We start from the raw sequence: 19861 nt of genomic DNA on the forward strand, positions 1-19861 counted from the left end.
TCCCGCACGAAGATAAAAATATTTGTGAATGGGCAGTCAAGTGAAAGTCTACGTGTGCAATGAGATGGCAGAAAGTTTTCGACAGGAGTCTAGCCCTTCATCCTCTTACCCCACCACCCCACCCCGTTCAGGGAGCGGAAGGCTCAGAGAGCAACAGGAGCAAGAAGACTTGAAACCTGATAGGTTGACCCAAGTTGTAGGACTCGGTCGGCTGATTGTACTTTAAGAAATTGCTGTCAGTGCTTCCTTCCTGCTCCTTACAGCGCACCGTTTAAAAGAAGTAGAATTGTTCCGGGGTGGGACAAGAACGGCGACTGCAGCATGATGCACTCCGAAGAAATGCCGTATTTTTATCTTTGGTGGTGATGGGGGAGGAGGACGAGGAGGTAGGGGGTGGGGTGAGAGGAAAGGGAGTGAGTGTGAGGATGTATCAGATGGCTTCAACCACTAACCTTAAGACTGGTGACCAAGAAATGTGCGCAGTCTGTCAACCTGCTAGTGAGGTCGGTCGTTCTCAACCCTCACATACAAACCTGGGATGCTCCCGGTGACTGCCAGCTGTTCACCAGCGGTTGACAGACGATGGTTCTCAGGTGGAGTGGGGTTGATGATTGAAATATTTAGACTTTTTTTCATCCATTCTTTACAAATGCTGATGTGTAGACAGATGACCTGGTCGTGACCCGCTTGGGTCATGCTGGCTCCCTTACTTTACTGGCTCCTTATATAGACTCTTTGTCAATTTTACTCAGTCAGGAAACACCAAAATGAATTTGTGACGAACTAGCCTTAACTGTCAACAGTTTCTCTTTGAAGTTTTTTTTTCCAAAAAAAAGAGTTCCGTTCCCTTTCTATCCATTTCCAGGAACTTCCTGGAGAAAGGTGCTCTGTCTCTCCCTGAGAAACAAATCGAGAGAGAAAGATACAGACAGACACTGTTGTCATTACCTGTTTACAAGTTACTTTGTTATCGAAAATTTAATGTCACATTAAATTGATCTCTTTCAGTTTTGCAGGTGTCGTTTTGGAAAGTTTGTGTATATATATCTTTTATAGTCTATGTGAGCAACTGGGATGCAGGCCAGTTAAAGCAAAGATAGAGAGGAGTTAAACCATTAGAGATAAGGTTCAACCAGTGCTTTTGGCCATCCAGGTGTGTAAAGTTTAACACCTGTCTGCGTAAAGATATTTGATCAGGTATCCGCCTCGTGCGTGGCAACGGATGAGAACACCAGTGATATTGGCCCAGTCCATGAGCTCGACAGTCCTCTGGAGTACCAATGAGGACAGGTCATTATAGTGGCATAAATAGGTAACACAATAAATAAACAAAGACATAAATAGGTAACATAACAAATAAACAAAGACATAAATAGGTAACGTAACAAATAAACAAAGACATAAATAGGTAACATTACAAATAAACAAAGAAGCGGGACATTGGTCATCCAGCTCGTTCTATTTTCTTTTATCATCTGCACCAGCAACAAGCCGCACCTGGTTTGGTAAGACATCTCTGGTCAAGAACTAGTCTGACAGGCTGCAAGAGTAATTTTGGTCTGATGAACCTCAAATACCGACATTATAACAGTTCCCCACCCGTTTCTAACGCGGTTTAGCACCCGGTACCTGTGCGACAGACGCGTGAGGGTGGGCGTCGGTTGAGTCTCACGTTCTGTCAACGTTTGTTATTCGCAACTCATCCAAACGACATATCAGGAAGGCAGAACAGGGCAGTAGACAGATTCAATAATCAGCTGACCATCCTTCGCTCCTTCTCTCCCAGTCCTAGACCCAGTCTTATACTTTCCTCTTATCTCCCTACCCCTATCCAGCCACCTCCTTTCTTCCGACTGTACGTGCGTTGGAGTGTGTGTACCTTGCACGGGGGTTGTGCGTCTCCCCTTTTAGCTCACATTTGATTTAATGGGTTGAAGGTGCTGAGCTCGTGTCACGTGGGTGTCAACTTCTTTCCCAAAGCTTCGCCGCCATCCGCCGACACAAAATCTTCCTGGACAGCCAATGGGGGTTCCTGGGTCTGGACAGGAGCGATGGCGGTCATGCTACCTGATGCGTTTGCGAGTCTCGGAGGCGGGAAGTGTGTATGTGGGGGGACTAAACATGGTGTGAACTTAACGCAGGTGGGTGTTGCCTGACCTTTGACACAATGACATTTGTGCGCGTGCGCCTCCTAGTGGCGGCCACGGAAGATGGCCAGACGCAAACGCGACAAACGACATGGTCGGCCTGGGAACGCCGGGAGGGAGGAAAAAAGGAGTGAGCGCACAGATAGAAATCATAGAAGTCTGAGTATGGAGTGAGAGAGGATGGGAGAGAAAACGAAAAATGCGGTATTTTTACTTTCGCAGGAAGTAGTGCCGAGGGTTTGTTGGAACGAGGGGAGTTAACGGGGTCGGGGGTTTTGTGACATTCGCAACGGTCTTCCTGTGTCGGCAACCCGCCCCTGTCGGCGTGACGGTGAGAGGTGTGGGTGGTGGTAGGGTTGAGGGTAAGTGGTTAACGGCGACGCGGTTTATCGTGCGATTAAAGAGGACGTTTAGGGGTGTTTTACACAGCGCCAACACGCAAACCCGCGCTAAACAACTCGCCACCGCAGACTGACCTCACTCGACATTTGTCCCGTGGGTAGGTTCACTCAGCCCACGCACCAATGGAAAGTGGTGGGCGTCTGTTTAAAAAAAAAAGAAAGAAAAAATAGAAAGAGAAAAGAAGGAACTGTGACCACAGTGGTCGACCTTACCCGTCGCTGCCCGGAACCCTTGAGGCGTCGCAAGCTATTTCAAGCGGCGACATGTCTCTTCCGGTAAGTGGCGATAACTGTTGTAGATCTGGCGTGCGACGGGCTCCCCAAACCCCCGACTGCTTATTTTCCCTTTTATTATACAGACGTGGGTGGATGTTGGCGAGAGAAAACTACGCGGTGCCAGTCCTAAACATAGAAATTATTCAGGGATGAGGGGACAAAGAAGGAAAGGTCATCCAGTCTTCAACGGCAAGCGAACAGATCGTCTGACAAAGGTTTCATCGAACGGTCGTAGAAGAAGCTGCCGTTAACCATCAACACAATCATCGTTAACATTATCACTGATGCTGCATGCTAATGTTTCATCTGATTGTAGCGAAGGTATTTCAGCATTTATCACACATCAGTAAAAGATATTTTTGTTCAAGCATATTAACAGCGAATATCAGAAGGAAGAATGGATATGCCAGGGTGTGAAACGACGAAACCACCCGAGACCAGCCTATCAATCCATCCCACCCAGCAGCAAGACCCAATGCTTTGGCGCATCATTTTTTGTTTTTTTTTTTTTTTTTTTTTTTTGAGTGGGGGAGGTTATTAACAAGAATGAAGATATTCGAGAAAGAAAACTGTCTTTCTTTGTTGCCGAGGAGCTCATATCCTTAGAATTCTGGGGAAAGACTGGTGTGTAATCTACAGGATGCCTGTTGGATGGCCGGACAGAAAGCATTTCAGTTCAAACAGCAGCTAACATGCTCTCAAAACGACAGTTTGCTCAAAAGAAACTCGGTGTTTGTGTGTGAACACAGGATTTATAGTTTTTCTTCTGATTTAGAGGCTGGCGGGGATCGACAACCTGTGACTCAACCCGAATCAGAATATGGGGGTAGGAGGATGTCTATTCGATGATCATCAATGAATCACGGTACTGTTCTCTCGTGCCATCGGACAAAACATTTTCCACACTGTTTGTATTATGTTGCTATAATAATAATTATATAGTGCACATTATTGTTATAACCATTCACAGAGCACGCTAACAGTCATGCACTCGTGCGCACGCCCACCTAAGATTTCTTTTTTAACTGCGAGGTTCATGTCAATGGAATGAGAGAGCGAAAAACAAAGACGCAAAACCGCCTACAGTGGGAAGTGGGGTGGATGGGATGGGGTCCTCAGCCTCTGTTGTCGCAGTTATTATGGGATGTGACGAGAATCCTCCCATGCATCCCCAAAGAAGCCCGACCATTCGGAGTGCATCATGGGGGTCAAAGGTCAGCGACTTAGCAGTTTCTTGAGGCGGGATGGCTGAGAACAAGGCATTAATAAGCGGAGCACAGCTGGGGTTTGCTTTGATGGTGGAGGAGAGACGGTCATTGCTGATGGGTCGTTGACGATGGGGATGGGTAGTCTGTGTGTGTGTGGGAGGGGTTGTTGGACAGGGGGGAGGGAGGGCTCTGGTGTTAGCTGATCCCACAGTCCGCATGCGAGGCAGACGCAGGTTGTTAGAGATGAGCCGGCAGACGACAGGGAGCCAGGGTGGGGGTTAGGGTTAGGGTTAGGGGGGTTGGGAACATGTTTTCGCGTGGGAGGGACCCAGGTCGGGTCAGAGCATGGCGTAGACGACGAAGGTCAGAAGGATTGACCTGCCGATGTCATCTCCGAGGGCTCATGACCATCACCCCACAGCCGAGCGTCATCTCACGGCGCGCATGCGTGCTCCTGGACATGCGCAGACAGGGTGTAAAATTTGGCGGCGTTACTGCCCCTTTTTTTTGTAGCGGAGGGAATGCAAGTGCACCGGATGATACACAGGCAGTGATGCTCCTACCGTCTTCATCTGCACTCATAAGAAACACGAAAATGAACATAAAACAGCAAAATCTCTCGTGAAATGTTGTTGGCGTAAATAAACCGTCATTAATCAAATATCAACACATATATCACAGAAAATATCGTTCGAAAAAGTTTAAGAGAAACTTTTACTGATTAGTGCATTTATAAGTTCGCCCACGTACATAATACATGACATGAAAGTCGGTATAACAAATACAAAAGGGTTTACCGTGTTTGAGGATTGAGTTCATTATTCACATTTCCTTCTCTTCTAAAGGTCTGTTATAAGGTATTCGCATTCTTTTTCTTCATGAGGCGTATTCATCGAGGTATTAAATATTTCTCTAGCTGTCTGGGTATTCTTTGTGTGTGATTGGTTTCAAGTACAGCGAGTAACAGTTTTGTATTTCTGATGCCAAAAAAATTTACCGAACTTTAGTTTCAGTATCACGGGTATTCCCAGCTTTGAACCGGACGCCATTTAACGCCTGGGAAGATGTAGACACAGATCTTTACTGAGAGGTGTGTCTGTGCAATGTACCTGAGAAGTTTATTAACGGCAAACGATAGGCTCGATGAGTAGAAGAAACAAAATAAGTATTTATATAGCTCGCAACTAAGGAGAAAAGCTAGCCAACCGAAGCATACAAGGGAGATAAAGATGATACCGATTGTAATTTTACCTGAGAGGCTTAATAATTTCTTCATCGTGGGACACAAGAGAAAACAGACAGGTGTGGACCAAGTGGCCTCCCTCGTCCGCGACCTCGTCCTCCCAGACAGACCAGCAGACAGACCCCAACGCCCACGCTCCAAATTACCTGTATCGGGCGTTGACTTCCTCTTCCTGGCTTTGGGAGACTCGCATCTGACATGCTAGAATTAGCAGTCTATCTGGCGAAAGGTAGTCATCTACCTACTTTTACTTCTCGCTGAATCCAGTAATGGCTGCAACAGAGAAAGGAAAAACGAGTATATTGGCTGTGAACGAATTAGACCCTTCCTGTTCTACTCCATAACCTAATCCCCTCATCCCCACCACTACCACAAGGCATTCCACCCGTTCATCCCCCCACCCCGCTGTGCCGATATTGGTCACCCCTATTAGGGACCAGCTTTTGTTATTTGGACAAAGCAAACGTGTTCTTTGGCCACAGTTGTCGGCCAATTCTTTTGTGGGGGTCACTAGGCTTTCGCCTGCGCCATTTTCCAGTAATTTCTGTCTTCCGTGCTTTCCCGTGACCCTAGTCCTTTGCCACCGCCCACACAAATGCAGGCTACCTCCCCACTCCCTTCCCCCATCACACACTTCTCATTTTCAGTTTGGTTTTGGTTTAGACTTACCCACAGGGAATCAGAGCGATCGTGAAGAGTGGGTATCCCTTCCAGATATAGGGATAATATCTGCTTCCTGCCGGACACTTATACCTCAGCTCCACACCCACGCCCGTCTAGCCATGGTCAGTCAGTCAGTCGGTCCCAGATTCATCGTCTGCCTCTCGTGCAGCTGACGGCCGTTCAACGGCTTTGTTGCGTCGCGCCAAGCGCCAAGAGCGATCATTCCAAATTTGCCGGAAACCGAAATCCGTTAAAAAAAAAAAAAAAAAGAGAGAGAGCAGAAAGTCAGCTTGCTGTTATGTTTTGTAACAAGCAGAGCTATCGGAAGCGAAAACAGAAGCCGACCAATCAAGCCGTTATGACAACGTCTGGCAACGGACAAGTTCCGCCCCTGTCTGCACATGCCCGGGCTCGCCACCGGAAGTGTGGGCGGCAGTTGACAAAAGTGAGACGGTGAAGGGAAGTCGTGAATGACCGTCCGCTCCTCGCCCCACTCCTGCCTCTTCTCCTGGCGGATGGATTTTTTTTTTTAAACGACCTTTTACACAGAATCTTTTGTATGATGTACGTGTTTGTTTGCTTGTATTTTGTGGATTTTTTTGTTGTTTTTTTTGTTTGTTTTTGTTTTTGTTTTTTTTTTTTTTTTGTTTTTTTTTTTTTTGTTTGTTTTTTTTAGTTTTATTTTTGGAGTGCAAGGCTCTACTTTAAGGACATACTGCTCTTCTTCGAGTTCGTGTACAGCGTGTATAATAAGAAAGTTGATGTGAGGGGCATACCGAGTTCTGTGAAGAAAAGGTAGAAACATATAAAACTGAGTTATGAGGGGATTCGAACATCTTACAAACTGAAAAATTCTTTTTCATGAACAAAACAAAAAGTCTTTATGATTGCAGCAGAAACAATTGCACTTTACATGTATACAATCAGACAGGTTTGTGTTTACAAACCAAGGTGGGGGGAAAGTTTACTCGCTTGACCTTTGCGAAGCAGAAAGTTTCCGCAACAATCGAGGAGGTGCAAGACGGTTCATTGTGCTTTTTACACAGTTGTGCAGTGTGCAGCCTTCAGATAACAAGTAGACGAAGTGAAAAGTCTGCGATGAGTCACCTGTGCCTAGAATACACGTTATGCAAAGTGGCGTCACTGCACGAGACGCACAAAAGCAGAAGAACCTGTTGGAGCGATACGCACCTGTAACGGACTGACCTTACTCTTGGCGGCGCGAGAGGTCAGAGATTTGAGTCATTGACAACATATCTCGTGCGTCACCATGCACGTGAGCAAACGCAGGCACACACCCTTGAGAAGCACGCACACACGCACGTCCGAGAACGGGCAGGTACGTCACTTTTTATTTTTTAATGGACTCAAAAGATTGAAGAGCAAGAAAGAGCAGGTGAGAACAAGAGTGCGGCGGGCAAACAGACAGGAGGTGGGAGTTAACACTCATTTGCGATCTTTTTCTTTCCCACAGCGTGGGCGTGTGTGCGTGTGTGTGAGAGAGAGAGAAGGAGGGGGAGAGAGAGTCAAACAGATGATTCATCCCTTGTAGTGTACCTCAACTGCGTAAGACGACAAGTGTGATTGATAAACCGAGCCCTGGCAATCTTAAAGCACAGGGAAGGCTGGTCTTTAATCTCAATTGATAGCTTCAGTTCACCATGCTCCATTCAGTACCAGTCTGGCAAGTCGCCGGATACGCTAGGTGGCGTATTTTGTAGCCTGGACATTTATTACACAAGAAGATTAATGTAGGATTTTTTTTTTTAAATATGCAACGACACCACAAACAACTGATCAACGGAAGAAATCGTAGGAGTGGGTCCAGGCAAAGAAAGAGCATGGCAAAGCTGACCCATCCAGCGATCATCCCCAGAGGGGAGGAGAGAATTACAATTGTAAATGTGAAAAGAGGAAAAAAAAAAAGGTGGAGGTGGGGAAAAAACAAGAGCAGAATGATTGAAAAGAAGGCGGGAAGGAGGAAAAACGAGGACCACGTCACGACTGTTTCCCACTGTCTGGTAGGTTTTCCCGCAGCAAACTTTCCTAATTTAGCTTCTTACATAAGCTGCATGGCGTGCACGATCATCATTATTATTGCCAGAGCTGTCGTAAATGAGTATCATTTGGCGGAGGGCATCGACCCGGAAGTGGAACGCACGACTGCGTGAATAATCTACCACAGGACAGGCCGTCGTGCATACAGAGCAGCTTGCTTGACAAGTGACTCAGCACCCCCGTCTCCCCGTCTCTCTCTCTCACACCTCCTCCCCCGAGTCTCCTCCCCTCCCGAAGCTGGCCCCTGACCTGAAGTGACCAGTCGGCTCACAAACCCTCGGGACACGACGAACGGCGGGGACATGAGATTTCCTCCATGTTACGGACTCTTGCCGAGAATGTTCCAAAGCTCGTAACGAACCTTCGTGTCTTCCTTTTTGCGTAGTTCCAGCGTTTTCCATGTACGGAGTTATCTATCTTGCTAACAGGACTAATCCGACAATCCGCATGCATGGCAGACACAGTGGGCAGACGACAGGGAGGGCAAAAGAGGGGTCGATGGGGGACATGCTTCTCGTGGGATTAACTCAGGTCAGGTCAGAGCATGGCATAGACGATGAAGGTCATGGACTGATCCCTCGGAGTTCAACTCCAAGAACTCGCGACCACGTGGTATACAGAGATATTGTTTATGAATATTTTCCCGAAATTAAAATTTGCATTATTGTCGTTCATATAAATACGACATTTGATAAACAAATTTTATTGACAACGATGTAGTCCTCACATGTCAACACCCAACGTAGCACTTAGTCTTCACGATGTTGTAATAATCACCTTCTCCCTACAGAATGCGCATGCTCGGGGTACCTCTCACCCTCCTGGACTTATGACTACTGTAATGTATGAAAACAACGCAACCGAGTCCTGGTGTCGTATTGGAATTGTCCGACATGGATGCTCGCAGATGACTGAGCCGGAAAAGGTCGCCGGGACTCCAAGGGCAGACAATTCGACAGCTTGCGCTAATCACCTGTCACAAGCTTGCTGCCCACCGACAACACTGCCCCCTAGCTGACGATTGTCTGCCCCTGAGGGATACTGTAACAGATGCTAACAAGACGAACTGTGTATTTTTGGAGACGCTATTTATGTAGCGGTGCGAGTGCATGGATGTAATGGTGATCTGACAACAGTTATCTCGCCTTGCCCAAAATACATTTCCATTTGCGTGACAGCCTGAGCGCTCGACCTCAATGGCGGCCTTTGACCAGTGACGTCACATCCTTATGTCTGGCTTCCTGTCGCAGGCTTGAGGAGAGGAAGGTGAGGAGAGGTGGGAGAGAGCGGAGGACCTGTCGGTCTGAACTGTCTGTTCACACATGATTCTATTGAGGTGCTAGGCTGCTCGTGTGTTGATATGAACGACCACATCTGAAAGGTGAACTAAAGACTGCGACTCAACTTAATCTTCAGTCAGAAATTCTTTCCGTCGATTGATGCCTACTTGTGTCATGTAGGTATCTCAAAAGAAAGAAGAAAAAAACTTTGGTCAATGGAAAGAAACTCCAGACATTATAGTCTCCAAAGCTATCTTTTGTTTTCTATGAGAAAAATATTTTTTTTTTAGCGATATCTTTTCAATATAAAGGTAAGACAAGAAATAAAGAAAGAAATTTATTGAAAAAAAATAAAGAATTTTTGAGAACAGGAGTGACTTGGAAAGATCAGAACTTCCGGCATAAAAGTAAGATAAAGAACTAAGGAAGGCGGTTTGTGGGAGCCGAGGGCTGGCACTCGAATCTGGGGAAAAGGGAGGAAACTCTCTGACCAACTTTTTTTTTTTTAATGACTGTGAAAGAGAGGGTCACTCATGGCGTTCTGTAGACACGGTGAACCACTGCCACTTAAGGTCACAACGCCTAAACGAGGGTCTACCTTCACCTTCGTTAGTTATTTAAAAGTAATGACAAACAGTTCTGAATGGACCGGCATTTTATGTATGGAAAGGCGATAGGAGAAATAATACAAGGCAGACAACCCGTGTTTAATAATAACTATTAACGATGTGTAAGTGTAACACGTCACCCTTGTACATGATCATTGCGAGATCACCAGTTCCACCTTCTAGTTCCAGTTCCATACACCTCGCGGTCCAGGGGACCTGAACAAGCAGGAACCACTGAGCAAACTGACCTGTACACGTCTCGGTGATTTATAATGTGTGTCGAGTGCGTGCCAGCACAACGAGTAGATGTGCTCCAGGATGAGCTGTACAGTCCTATAGGCTACATCATTCCGGTACCCAGACAGCCAGACACACGAACACACCAGCTAGCGGCCAGACACGCAGTCCTCCTCGTGTGTTCTGGACAAACGAACAAAGAATCATACGTACACACAAACGCACAAACATGCATTGTGGGAGAAAGAGACCTACGGCTATGAGAAAGGAGAAGGTCAGAGGGCAACCGGGGCGACGGGGGCTGCTGTTAGAAATAGTTTCCACTCACACGGCGAAGCGCCTGGGTTCAGACCGCGACGTGACCTTCCACACATCTGGCTTTAACCCTGTCGTGTCTGCGCCATGCATGTTCGGTGGAGACAATAATGAAGTGGAGCTAGCGAGGGCGCCACGTCTCCACAGAAGTGCAGTCACCTCGTTTTCCAGTAACATTCATATTCATTGTGTGTAGGTCGCTTTTATTTATGTATTTTTTGTTTGTTTTACTTCTCGCTATGTGTGTGTGTTTTCTTGCGCGATCGAATGAGTAGATAAGAATAAAGAAAGGAAAGAATAAAAAGAAATTCACATCTTGGCTAAATAACAGTTAGATAACTATCAGTAGAACGAGTTTTTTTTTCTTCTTTTTCAAAAGTTTCACTTGACGAAGCTGCCATATTTCCCAGATGTAGAGTGCGGCTTCTTGACATTTCGCTGCTTTTGAGGAGACCATTCCTCTGAAGTGCCCACCAGTACGTACATACCCTTCTGAACATTTGCTGTTACGGTTCAACAGCCTCTTGACCGCTAGGAAAAAAGGAGCTGGTAATATTTTCGATTTTGTGCTTAACTAAGCGAGCAGCACTTGACTCTTCCCCGCACCAAGAAAAAAAAAAAAAAGGTTTGTTCGTCGGGTCTTTGCCTACTTGACTTAGTCCCACCGTAAAGTGGCGATACATGGAGTGATTGCCTCAACGATTCCGTTTGTCACGAGGTCTGGGTTATCAATGTGCGGCTATTCTGGTACTACACAACAACCTAAGTGCGCACGTGTGTGTGTGTGGAGGGGAAGGGGACGGACGGGAGGGCGAACGCTTGTATGTGTGGGATGTATTAAAAATGTGTGTGAAATGTTCACAACTGCAGTATTCGAATCTTATTCCATTGTCTTTGCTGTCACCAAACTGATTTGAATTCTCGAAAAATAAAAATGAAACTTGAAAGATTTACCTTCACTTTCATTGACCTGTCTTCTGTGTTTTCTCATGACTTCAATAGACAATCACTGTAAAGTCATCTAACCCTATTTAATTAGCTTTTCAGATATGTACTAAATTCTCATACAATAGTCTTCATCTGTCCTGTCCTGTCCACCATTGTTGCCTGACTTTGATGTATTTAGCTTTTAGTCCTTTTAGAGGACCTCCCGATGTCTTATCTCTCGTATAGGTAAGCTTTCATCGTCGTGGAATAACATACCCACCCATACCAAGTCTGCACGCACACACACACACACATACACACTCTTGTCATGTTAAAAAAAGAAGGACGGTCATTGAAAAGCTAAGACTGAACATTTATTTCGCTTTTGTATGAACGACATGAATATTCTGGGCTGGGGAAGAAGACTAGAGACAAGACAAGCCAGAGGCATTAAACTTAAAGATGCACTGGACATGAACACTCACCAACTGTAATCAACAGCTTTATAAATACACAGCTAAAATGATATAATTAAAACAGGATGCTTTGTTCACATGTACGCTGGGCTAGGACATCGTCGACAAACATTAAAAAACAAAAACAAAAACACTTGGTGGAGAAACTTCAATGTACATAACGGCATTTTTGTTGTCTATCTTACAACAGACTGATCTCCCCTAGCAAACATCTTTACAGTTAAGTACTTCCGGGACATTTTAGAATACTCTAAAGGAAAATTTCAGACCAACACTAGATTTCAAGATCCACTTTAACTTCCCTTTTCGGTTATATTTGGAAAGAAGTTATATGTCTCACACACCAAGAAATGATCGTTAGCCTTCAGTATCTGACAAACCGATGTTAAATGCAAATATAAAAGTCAAAACAGGGTCAGTGACCTTTGAAATTCTGTTCTGTAAATATTTTTTCCCAATAAGATAAAGTCATGATTAGAATTTGTTGTCGAAATCGGAGGAATCGCATGGGATCATCCAGAAGTTCATCTCTTGTGCTGTCTTCAACCTCTGACCCCCAACTTTGGTAAAATTGCAGAAAACGTGGATCTGCTGGTTGGACGGCTTTTGTTTTTGTTTTTGTGCGCATAAGTGTGGAGCAATAGTCCAACATTCGCCCATAAAGTTTGTCTTGTAAATTTTTGGTGTAATTCCATGAGCCAAATCCATTTATAACGGATTCAACCGATTTTTAGGAGCTTGCCTAAAAATATCGTGGAACTGGCCACGAGGTTAGCTGTGGAATTTACAGAATTAATGGCTGTACTTAAAATGAAATCACATATATGTGTTGCCGTGTACCTGGAAAATGATTCTGTTTCCTGTCTTGAGCTCAGCAGCGAAACATTTTAATTAATTGCTCGGTAGGGTGGCTGTTACGAGTGCGTATGTTGATGCACGGAGGTGGGTGCAAGAAAAGGGACGAGAAAGGGAGAGAAAATCGAGTAGCATACATCACCAAAGACTGTTGACAGAGAATCGATCTGCATACTTATCTGGCTGTAACTAAAATAGTGGACTGGACTTCTGAACTGGATAAATCATTGATAGATATGAACATCCGTGAGTCTCAAGGACCGACCACTCTCTCAACTCCGAACATCCCATAGTCCTATAAACCTCCACAGCCTTACCATGTACAGCCTGCAAACACTTCAGGACTACGAGGCTAAGGAGCTAAAAAAAAAAAAGTTTCAACACTACGGAACTAGCGTTTCGTTATTTGAAAAAAAAAACCACAAAAAACCAGCGAATATGAAACTTCTTAACAGTGAACTGTAACAGGTCTGAAGAAATAGAAAATGCAACAGTCACACAGATAAGGCTGATATCACGTGACACGAGAAAAAAAGGTGGAAAGGAAATAAAATGAAAGGAAACAGGGGTGTGAATAAAGTTGATAATTCGTAATAAATATCACATCGCAAAATGTACACACGCTTTTTTCTGAATGTAATAAAATAGTCCAAATCCTCAAACTCAGATATAAAACATTTCAAACTGTAACATGTTTTTTTTTTTCGAAGTATAAATAATGAGCAGGATGTGGCTCGACATATAATGACGTCACTGTTGCCTGTGTTTGAAACGAGGCTGTAGCATCGTCTGTGTTGACATGAAGACATGAGGAAGGGGTGGCGGTGGTCAAGGGTAGATGTAGTGATTCCTGTTGAAGAAACAAGTTCATGGGACTGACGTAGACAACTCTGGTTGTAGCTCTTATTTACAAGTTCCGTTTATCTTCCGATTATGCCCTCGCTGATACCTCCCTCGGATTCTGCCTTAGACAGGTCATCCTTACACGTTAAACGTGAATAGACTGGTACATAACCTCCACTGAAGTTTGTCGAGATGTTAACTATTCCAACTTCATCTTCAAAATGTTTTTTTCACTCAAAAGGCAATCGGATCACTTTAACTCTAAAGACAGAACGAAGGAAATTGTCTAAGCGACATGATGGAAAAACGATGTATAAAAATAATAAAATGCCCTATTTCAAAAACACTGGTGGTTAGAGTGTGAAAAAAAAGCGACATTCCTGCTATCTGTTGTTAAGGTTGAAGTGTGCGAAATCAGGAAGTAGAGTCGAGATGTTTGTAACTGAAAAGCAGCAGTTTGAAAAAAAGCTGCGAGCGAACAGGCAGCTGGACAGAGCAGGACTAAATCCCCTTTGACCTCATGGAACGTGCGAGACAAGCAAAGAGTAGGACTTTTAGTCCTTCAATGCCGGGTGGAGGAGGAGGAGGACTTTGGTGCTTCACGCTGTCAGCATCTAAGGCCATCTCATGGCCAAGCACCCGGTCCTCAGTGAAGCTGTATGCACACTACAAGACACCCAGAAGGCCAGTCGTGACACTGGGAAAGTATTTGGGATAGAAAGAGAGAACAGAGGAATTCAGAAATATACAGCGAGTGGATTCAAAGAAACCACATCTACAACCGTGCAGTGTAGCAAGTAAAACTACAAAAGCAGACGATTCAGGCACAAGCAGTTTGCTGACTCCCCTCCTCCCACCCCCCCAAAAAAAATTGTCACGAGAACAGATGGACAGGGGGCAACAAAGCAAAGAATAAAGTTTTCCTTGGGAACGTTTGCAGGAAATGAAACATTGAATCTCTCTACACCAATACCAATGGCATATTTCTGTAAACCACTAACAAAACGCTCACGTTACCAAAAAACAAAGCTCTTCATGGCCAGCTTCTTTGGTTCAATCACTAATAATAATTTTCTGATACTCAAGCTCATCGACATACCCAGTAAAGACAACAGTATGAGCAATAACAACAGAAATGGAATAACAAGGTCTTCTTCACAAAAGCGCCGGTCTGTGACTTCAGGATAATCCAGAACGATGGGTATCGAGGTAGGCTACAAAGCAGCTTTGTTTGTTTTTTTTTTTAATTTTATTTTTGGACAACCAGTCACAAACGACAGTCACAACAGACATTTCTAAAAAAAACCGTACTTAAAATTCAATGCAGCAGGTACATCAAAGGGAAATAACAGACGTTAAACAACAAGAAAAAAACTCTTTTGACACCACGGTTCGTAACATCTAGTAGTCAGTTTTTCCACAAACATCTTGTATAAAAATGTATAATACATAAGGACAGATGCGCCACCACAAATCTGAAGCCGCAGACATTAAGGTAAAAAATGTATATATAAATATATACAAAAAATCCGGCAGTTTCAATCGCACCAAACCATCCAACCCCAACACCGCCTCTCCCCCTCAAAATAATAATAAATAAGGATCGCTCATTTTATTTTTTTTTAAGCAACGTGACTGTCTTCATGATCGGTCCAACCCAACCGCCAACCAAAATCATGTCACGTTGTCACGAGGAGCGCGTGCGTGAGTCGTGCTCAATGGTTCGACAGTGCGCGCGCACCGTTTGCTCCCAGCGTCCAATCCCTGGAAAGGCGCACATCACAGACTTGACACAATCTGACCTCTTGCCGGCCAAGGCGTGCATACTGCGTCACGGGCAGTGAGGGAATGTGCTAGATTACACAACATGGTACAACATTTTTAAAAAAAACACGACTTTTCTGCTGAATTATATCGTTCTCGAATAATTCGAACCAGCAAGAAAACCAAGCCAACCCCCCCCAAACCCTTCCCATCCCCCCTCCCAAAAAAAAAAACAACCCCAAAACAAACAAAAAAACAAAAACAAAGATGGTGCACAAGGAACCAGCGCGGCAGGTGGTCAAGTCTTTCGCGCCGTTCTTGTCACTTCTTGCGCAAGAGTGCTTATGTGCACTTGTGTTGCTGAGTAGAGTGTAGCCGGTGCCCACCATCTTGTCCCTCACTGGGTGAAGACACACTGTTTACTTTGCCATGCTGTAACAGGAGACCAGCTTGTCGCTGTAGATAAACTAGTTATCGTCATGTGAAAAGCCGACCAAGGCCGTGAACAATGCAAACAATCCTTGGCAAGCATTTGACGCCAGCCACAGTCCCATCTTCACCTTCGCGAGGGCAGGGGTCATGGGGGGAGGGAGGGGAGGGAAAGGTGTAGGGGAGTTGAGTGGGGGGAGGGGGAGATAACCACTGTCATGGGGGTTGAGATGGGGAAGGTTTTGCTCTGTGGCGTCAAGAAATATCAGTTTGATGTTTGTTTACCTCGGGTTCTGTGTGAGCACATCATATTACACGAGTTGTACAAAAGCATCACCATCTACTGGTCTCTTGGTAATGTGCACAAGTACGAAGTATGGTGCTCATCTCCTTTAAAAAAAAAAAGGATGGTTTGGTCACATGTCACTTCTTTAAAAAAAGTTGCTTTATAAAAGAGTCTGGTAGCACTTTTATGAGGAAACAAATGTGCGAGACACAAAGCAAATTATACAACGCATATTTTATGTGTGTGTATGTGCGTGCGCGCGTGCGCGTGCGTACCCCTAAAAAAAAAAAAAAGCAGTAAACGCCGTTTAAATGTGGGTTGCTTGGTACTGGAAGTAGAGTGGGGTGACTGAATAAAAAAAAAAAGTCTTAGTGAAAAGTTAGAAGCCGGGGTGCAGCCAGCTGACACCACATTGGACCTTTGTTGCGAGTCTGCGTTCGCTAGGAAGCTGCGTCCTTCATTGTGTCCACAGCCATGCAAAAGCTAATCCCGTTCGCACTAGCAGTAAAGCCCCGATAATTTCTGTATAAAGGAATCGAGAGAAGTGTTTTTTTTTTTGTTTTTTTTTTCTTTTTTTTTTGATCGCGGTTCTCTGACGATTTCCGAAGAATAAAGCGAGACGTGTGAATGTTGTCATGGCCTCTGTCGATCCTTGTTTATTTGTCCTCTCTCTCCTTTACGACTGTTTGCTGTTTCCCGTTGCATAGTCATCCGACACATCAGTTGCAGCGATAGCAATCTAGAAGCTTATCAGCTAGCAGCGGGCATGGCTCATCTTGCCAACCACAACAACTCTCTTCATCGCTCGCTGTCTGGTTGGATGGTCCTGACAGCCAGCCACCTCCTCCCTGCCATGCCCAGCACTGACCTGACTTGACCGGCAAGTACAGTCGCCACTACTGAAAGCTGGCAGCCGGCACCTCGGGAAGCAATCTCCCGGTTACCATACTCAACACCGCCCAAGCTGCCCCCTGGACGCAAGCCACGAAGAACGACAAGAAAAAGGTCCTCCGAAGAACATAGTTGCGGTTACCAGAAGGTCGCTCTCTACGCTAGGCAGGCCGATGGCGAGTCTTTGTCCTTTCTTTTAAAATTGTAAAAATTGGGCTGGTTTAGTAACATGGGTTTTTCTTTTCCAAACGCACGTTTGGCTTGTCCGCTTTCCTCTGATAAACCCTTGGACACAACTCTTGCGAAAAAAAGGACTTGTGTCTGAGAAAAAGAAAGTTTCCCAGGATTCGATCAGTGAGCCTGAACGTCACAGATATCCATCCAGCGGTCATACCACTTGCCAACCAGCTCCACGCTATTGACAGTTCGCCGGTCTCGAGGATCGAAGATCTTATTCCTCCAGAGGTTTTCTCCTTTGATGAAATACTGCATTTTGTCCTGGTAGGAGTAGTACACGGCGTCAAGGTTCGCGGGCAACGGGTCGTGACCTCCAGCGGGCGGAAACTCTTCCGTGATCTTGCGCTTGCGCACACAGCATCCTCTGGTCTCTTCCGGCTCCTTTGGGTCATAGACATAAACCTAAAAAAAAAAAAAATATTTGAAACAGCAGGTCACGCCTCTGCCTTCGAATTTCCGTTACTAGTTGGCTTTGAGTGAAAGTTTAAGACGCTCGACAAGTTTAAGAATCAGAGAGCATAGGTATTGTAAGAGACAGAGGAAGAAGTAGGGAGAACATGCGTGCTCCAAGACTTCTTCCGGAGACAACTGAGAAGACCAGGCTTCATACCAAGAACTCGACCACCTTCATTTGCTAATACACCAACAAATATTAAAACATCAGCACTCTTATGACTATGCCTCACCCAGTTTCAGCAAAATGTAAACATTTTCGCTGAGGAACACAAATTTGACCAACATCTAGAAGTCCAGCAACACAGTTTGCCAGGCAGTTAACAAAGTAAGTTAGGACTGCTTACCATGTCACCTTTGAAGAAATAGATGTTCTTGTCGCGCATGTCAAAGAAAACCAGTGTCCAAGTTGTCTGGAATTCCTTCAGTTTCGCCTGGTTTAGGTCCAAAACTGTCCTTAATTCTTCGGGGCCAACCTTCGTATACCATATCATTGTCACTGTCGTACTTGAAATAGCGCTCACCTGCAGAAAATACAAAACAAAGAATATTAAACAAAGGTAAACTCCTCTACAAACACTTTACAAATATCTTTAACTGAACAAGGCCGGAGAAGCGTTGAGTAAATGTAGAAGACACTGCCAAGTACGAGAAATTCTTTTAGAATTAGAAATCGTTTTAACTGTAACTTTCGATTTTCTTTCCTTTTTCTAGTTTTATTTCATCAATTTTATTATATTTGTCAAGAGTTCTTAACTATAAACATGTTGGCCTAACAAATGCTGCAAATCTTGACATTCCAAACCTTCACAAAGCATCGCGTTCGTTTCTTACCTTTGAAGAAAAATGCTTCGTCCACGATGTCTGTCCCCGTGTAGTACCAGGTGTGCAGGTAGCCGTCAGGTGAGTCTGGCACCCCCTTCCATTCACGGGCTATGTACAAGGGATCACCGTAGCGAGTTCGGTTTGCGTGATTCTCGTACATCCAGTAGTGGTTCTCTCTGAAGAAGTAGGTGTTGTAGATAAACGTGTTGTCCGGTCGTTTCCGGACCCAGTCGAAGACTGAACTAAACTGTCCTTTGCACACACCTTGAAAAACGAATACAGATTGTGGAGATGAGTAAACGAGCTGACACGCTCGTAAATACGCTCACACAATATTTTAACATTTTCTCAAGCAAATAGTTTGAACAAAGCATATCAAAAACAAATAAAACTAAGCTTCCGGGTCACGAAAGAGCTGGGAGGATCAAAGACAATAAGGGGCGCCACTGACCGTAGATCTTCTGGATGTCCTTGCGGTCCTCTGGAGTCAGCTCGAAGTCCGGCTGCAGCTCGGCCCCGCGGTAGATGGCGTACATGATGGACTGCGACTTGTTGGTGTGCGCCAGCCCCAGCACGTGACCGATCTCGTGCACCGCCACGCGCAGCAGGAAGATGCCTTCAGAGGTGTAGGTGCGGATGGACTTGAAGTTCTCCTCGTCGTCAAAGTGCATGTTGCCGGCTTGCTGCGAGTGAGCGATCTCGCCTCCGTTGCCGTCAAAGTCGTGTCTGCAGTTCTGGTGTGATCCTGAAGACAAGACGACAGTTCACAGACATTACAACACTGAATGTCAACAACACAATAACAACTACAGCAAACGCACGATCATCAGTATTCGCGTTGCAGTGACAGTAACCCGGATGTTGACAATTTCGACTGTTTTTATTTGGGGTTTCAAAACCTAGGACCAGGATAAGTTATCTCCCTTGATTTCGTGCTTACATCGTGTTGTCTGTGGATGTGACTATCCACAGGGTATCTGTTGATTCTGAGGATGTCATGCAGATTCTTCAAGAGGAAACTCAATGGCGTCAATAAAAAGAGCGAGGAAACCGTATCAAAATTGATAACGGCCATCTTACTTCCGCAGATACGTAATAAACTTTTTTCTTTAAAAAATAAAAATACAAACGAAAGATCATTAGTGAAAGTTGGGGATAGCGGTGTGATACTGGCTAACCTAACAGGGGTAGGTAAACAATAAAACCAACTGTCATATTTGTCTCTCTCTCGTTCACCCATCGACTGTCCCACGACACTCTCCCCCACCCAACTGTTCCTGTTCTACTGCCCGGTGTCCTCTTCACAATTTCCCTGAAGCTTTTAGCGTGCAAGATCCGACAAGCAGTCGTTGTGTTTGTATTACAGCCCAGTCTAACCCCTTTAAGCTTACAGCAACAAGTCCCCATGCTTTCACCAGCCTTAACGACCGTCGTAAGTT

General features: G+C 45.0%; 1 protein-coding gene across 1 annotated transcript in view; it reads right to left on the minus strand.

Annotated features, from left to right (window-relative positions):
* Positions 1-11715: 11715 nt before the first annotated feature.
* LOC112564321 (matrix metalloproteinase-21-like) overlaps positions 11716-19861 on the minus strand; it is a 32971-nt gene continuing 24825 nt past the window's right edge. Inside the window, 5 exon segments of the mRNA XM_025239043.1 lie at positions 11716-17546; positions 17945-17995; positions 17997-18121; positions 18432-18686; positions 18874-19167. Coding sequence (XP_025094828.1) covers positions 17259-17546; positions 17945-17995; positions 17997-18121; positions 18432-18686; positions 18874-19167 — 1013 coding nt within the window. The 3' untranslated portion in view covers positions 11716-17258.

The sequence above is a fragment of the Pomacea canaliculata genome, linkage group LG5, assembly GCF_003073045.1.
Source record: "Pomacea canaliculata isolate SZHN2017 linkage group LG5, ASM307304v1, whole genome shotgun sequence".
In the NCBI taxonomy this organism is placed as follows: Eukaryota; Metazoa; Mollusca; class Gastropoda; order Architaenioglossa; family Ampullariidae; genus Pomacea; species Pomacea canaliculata.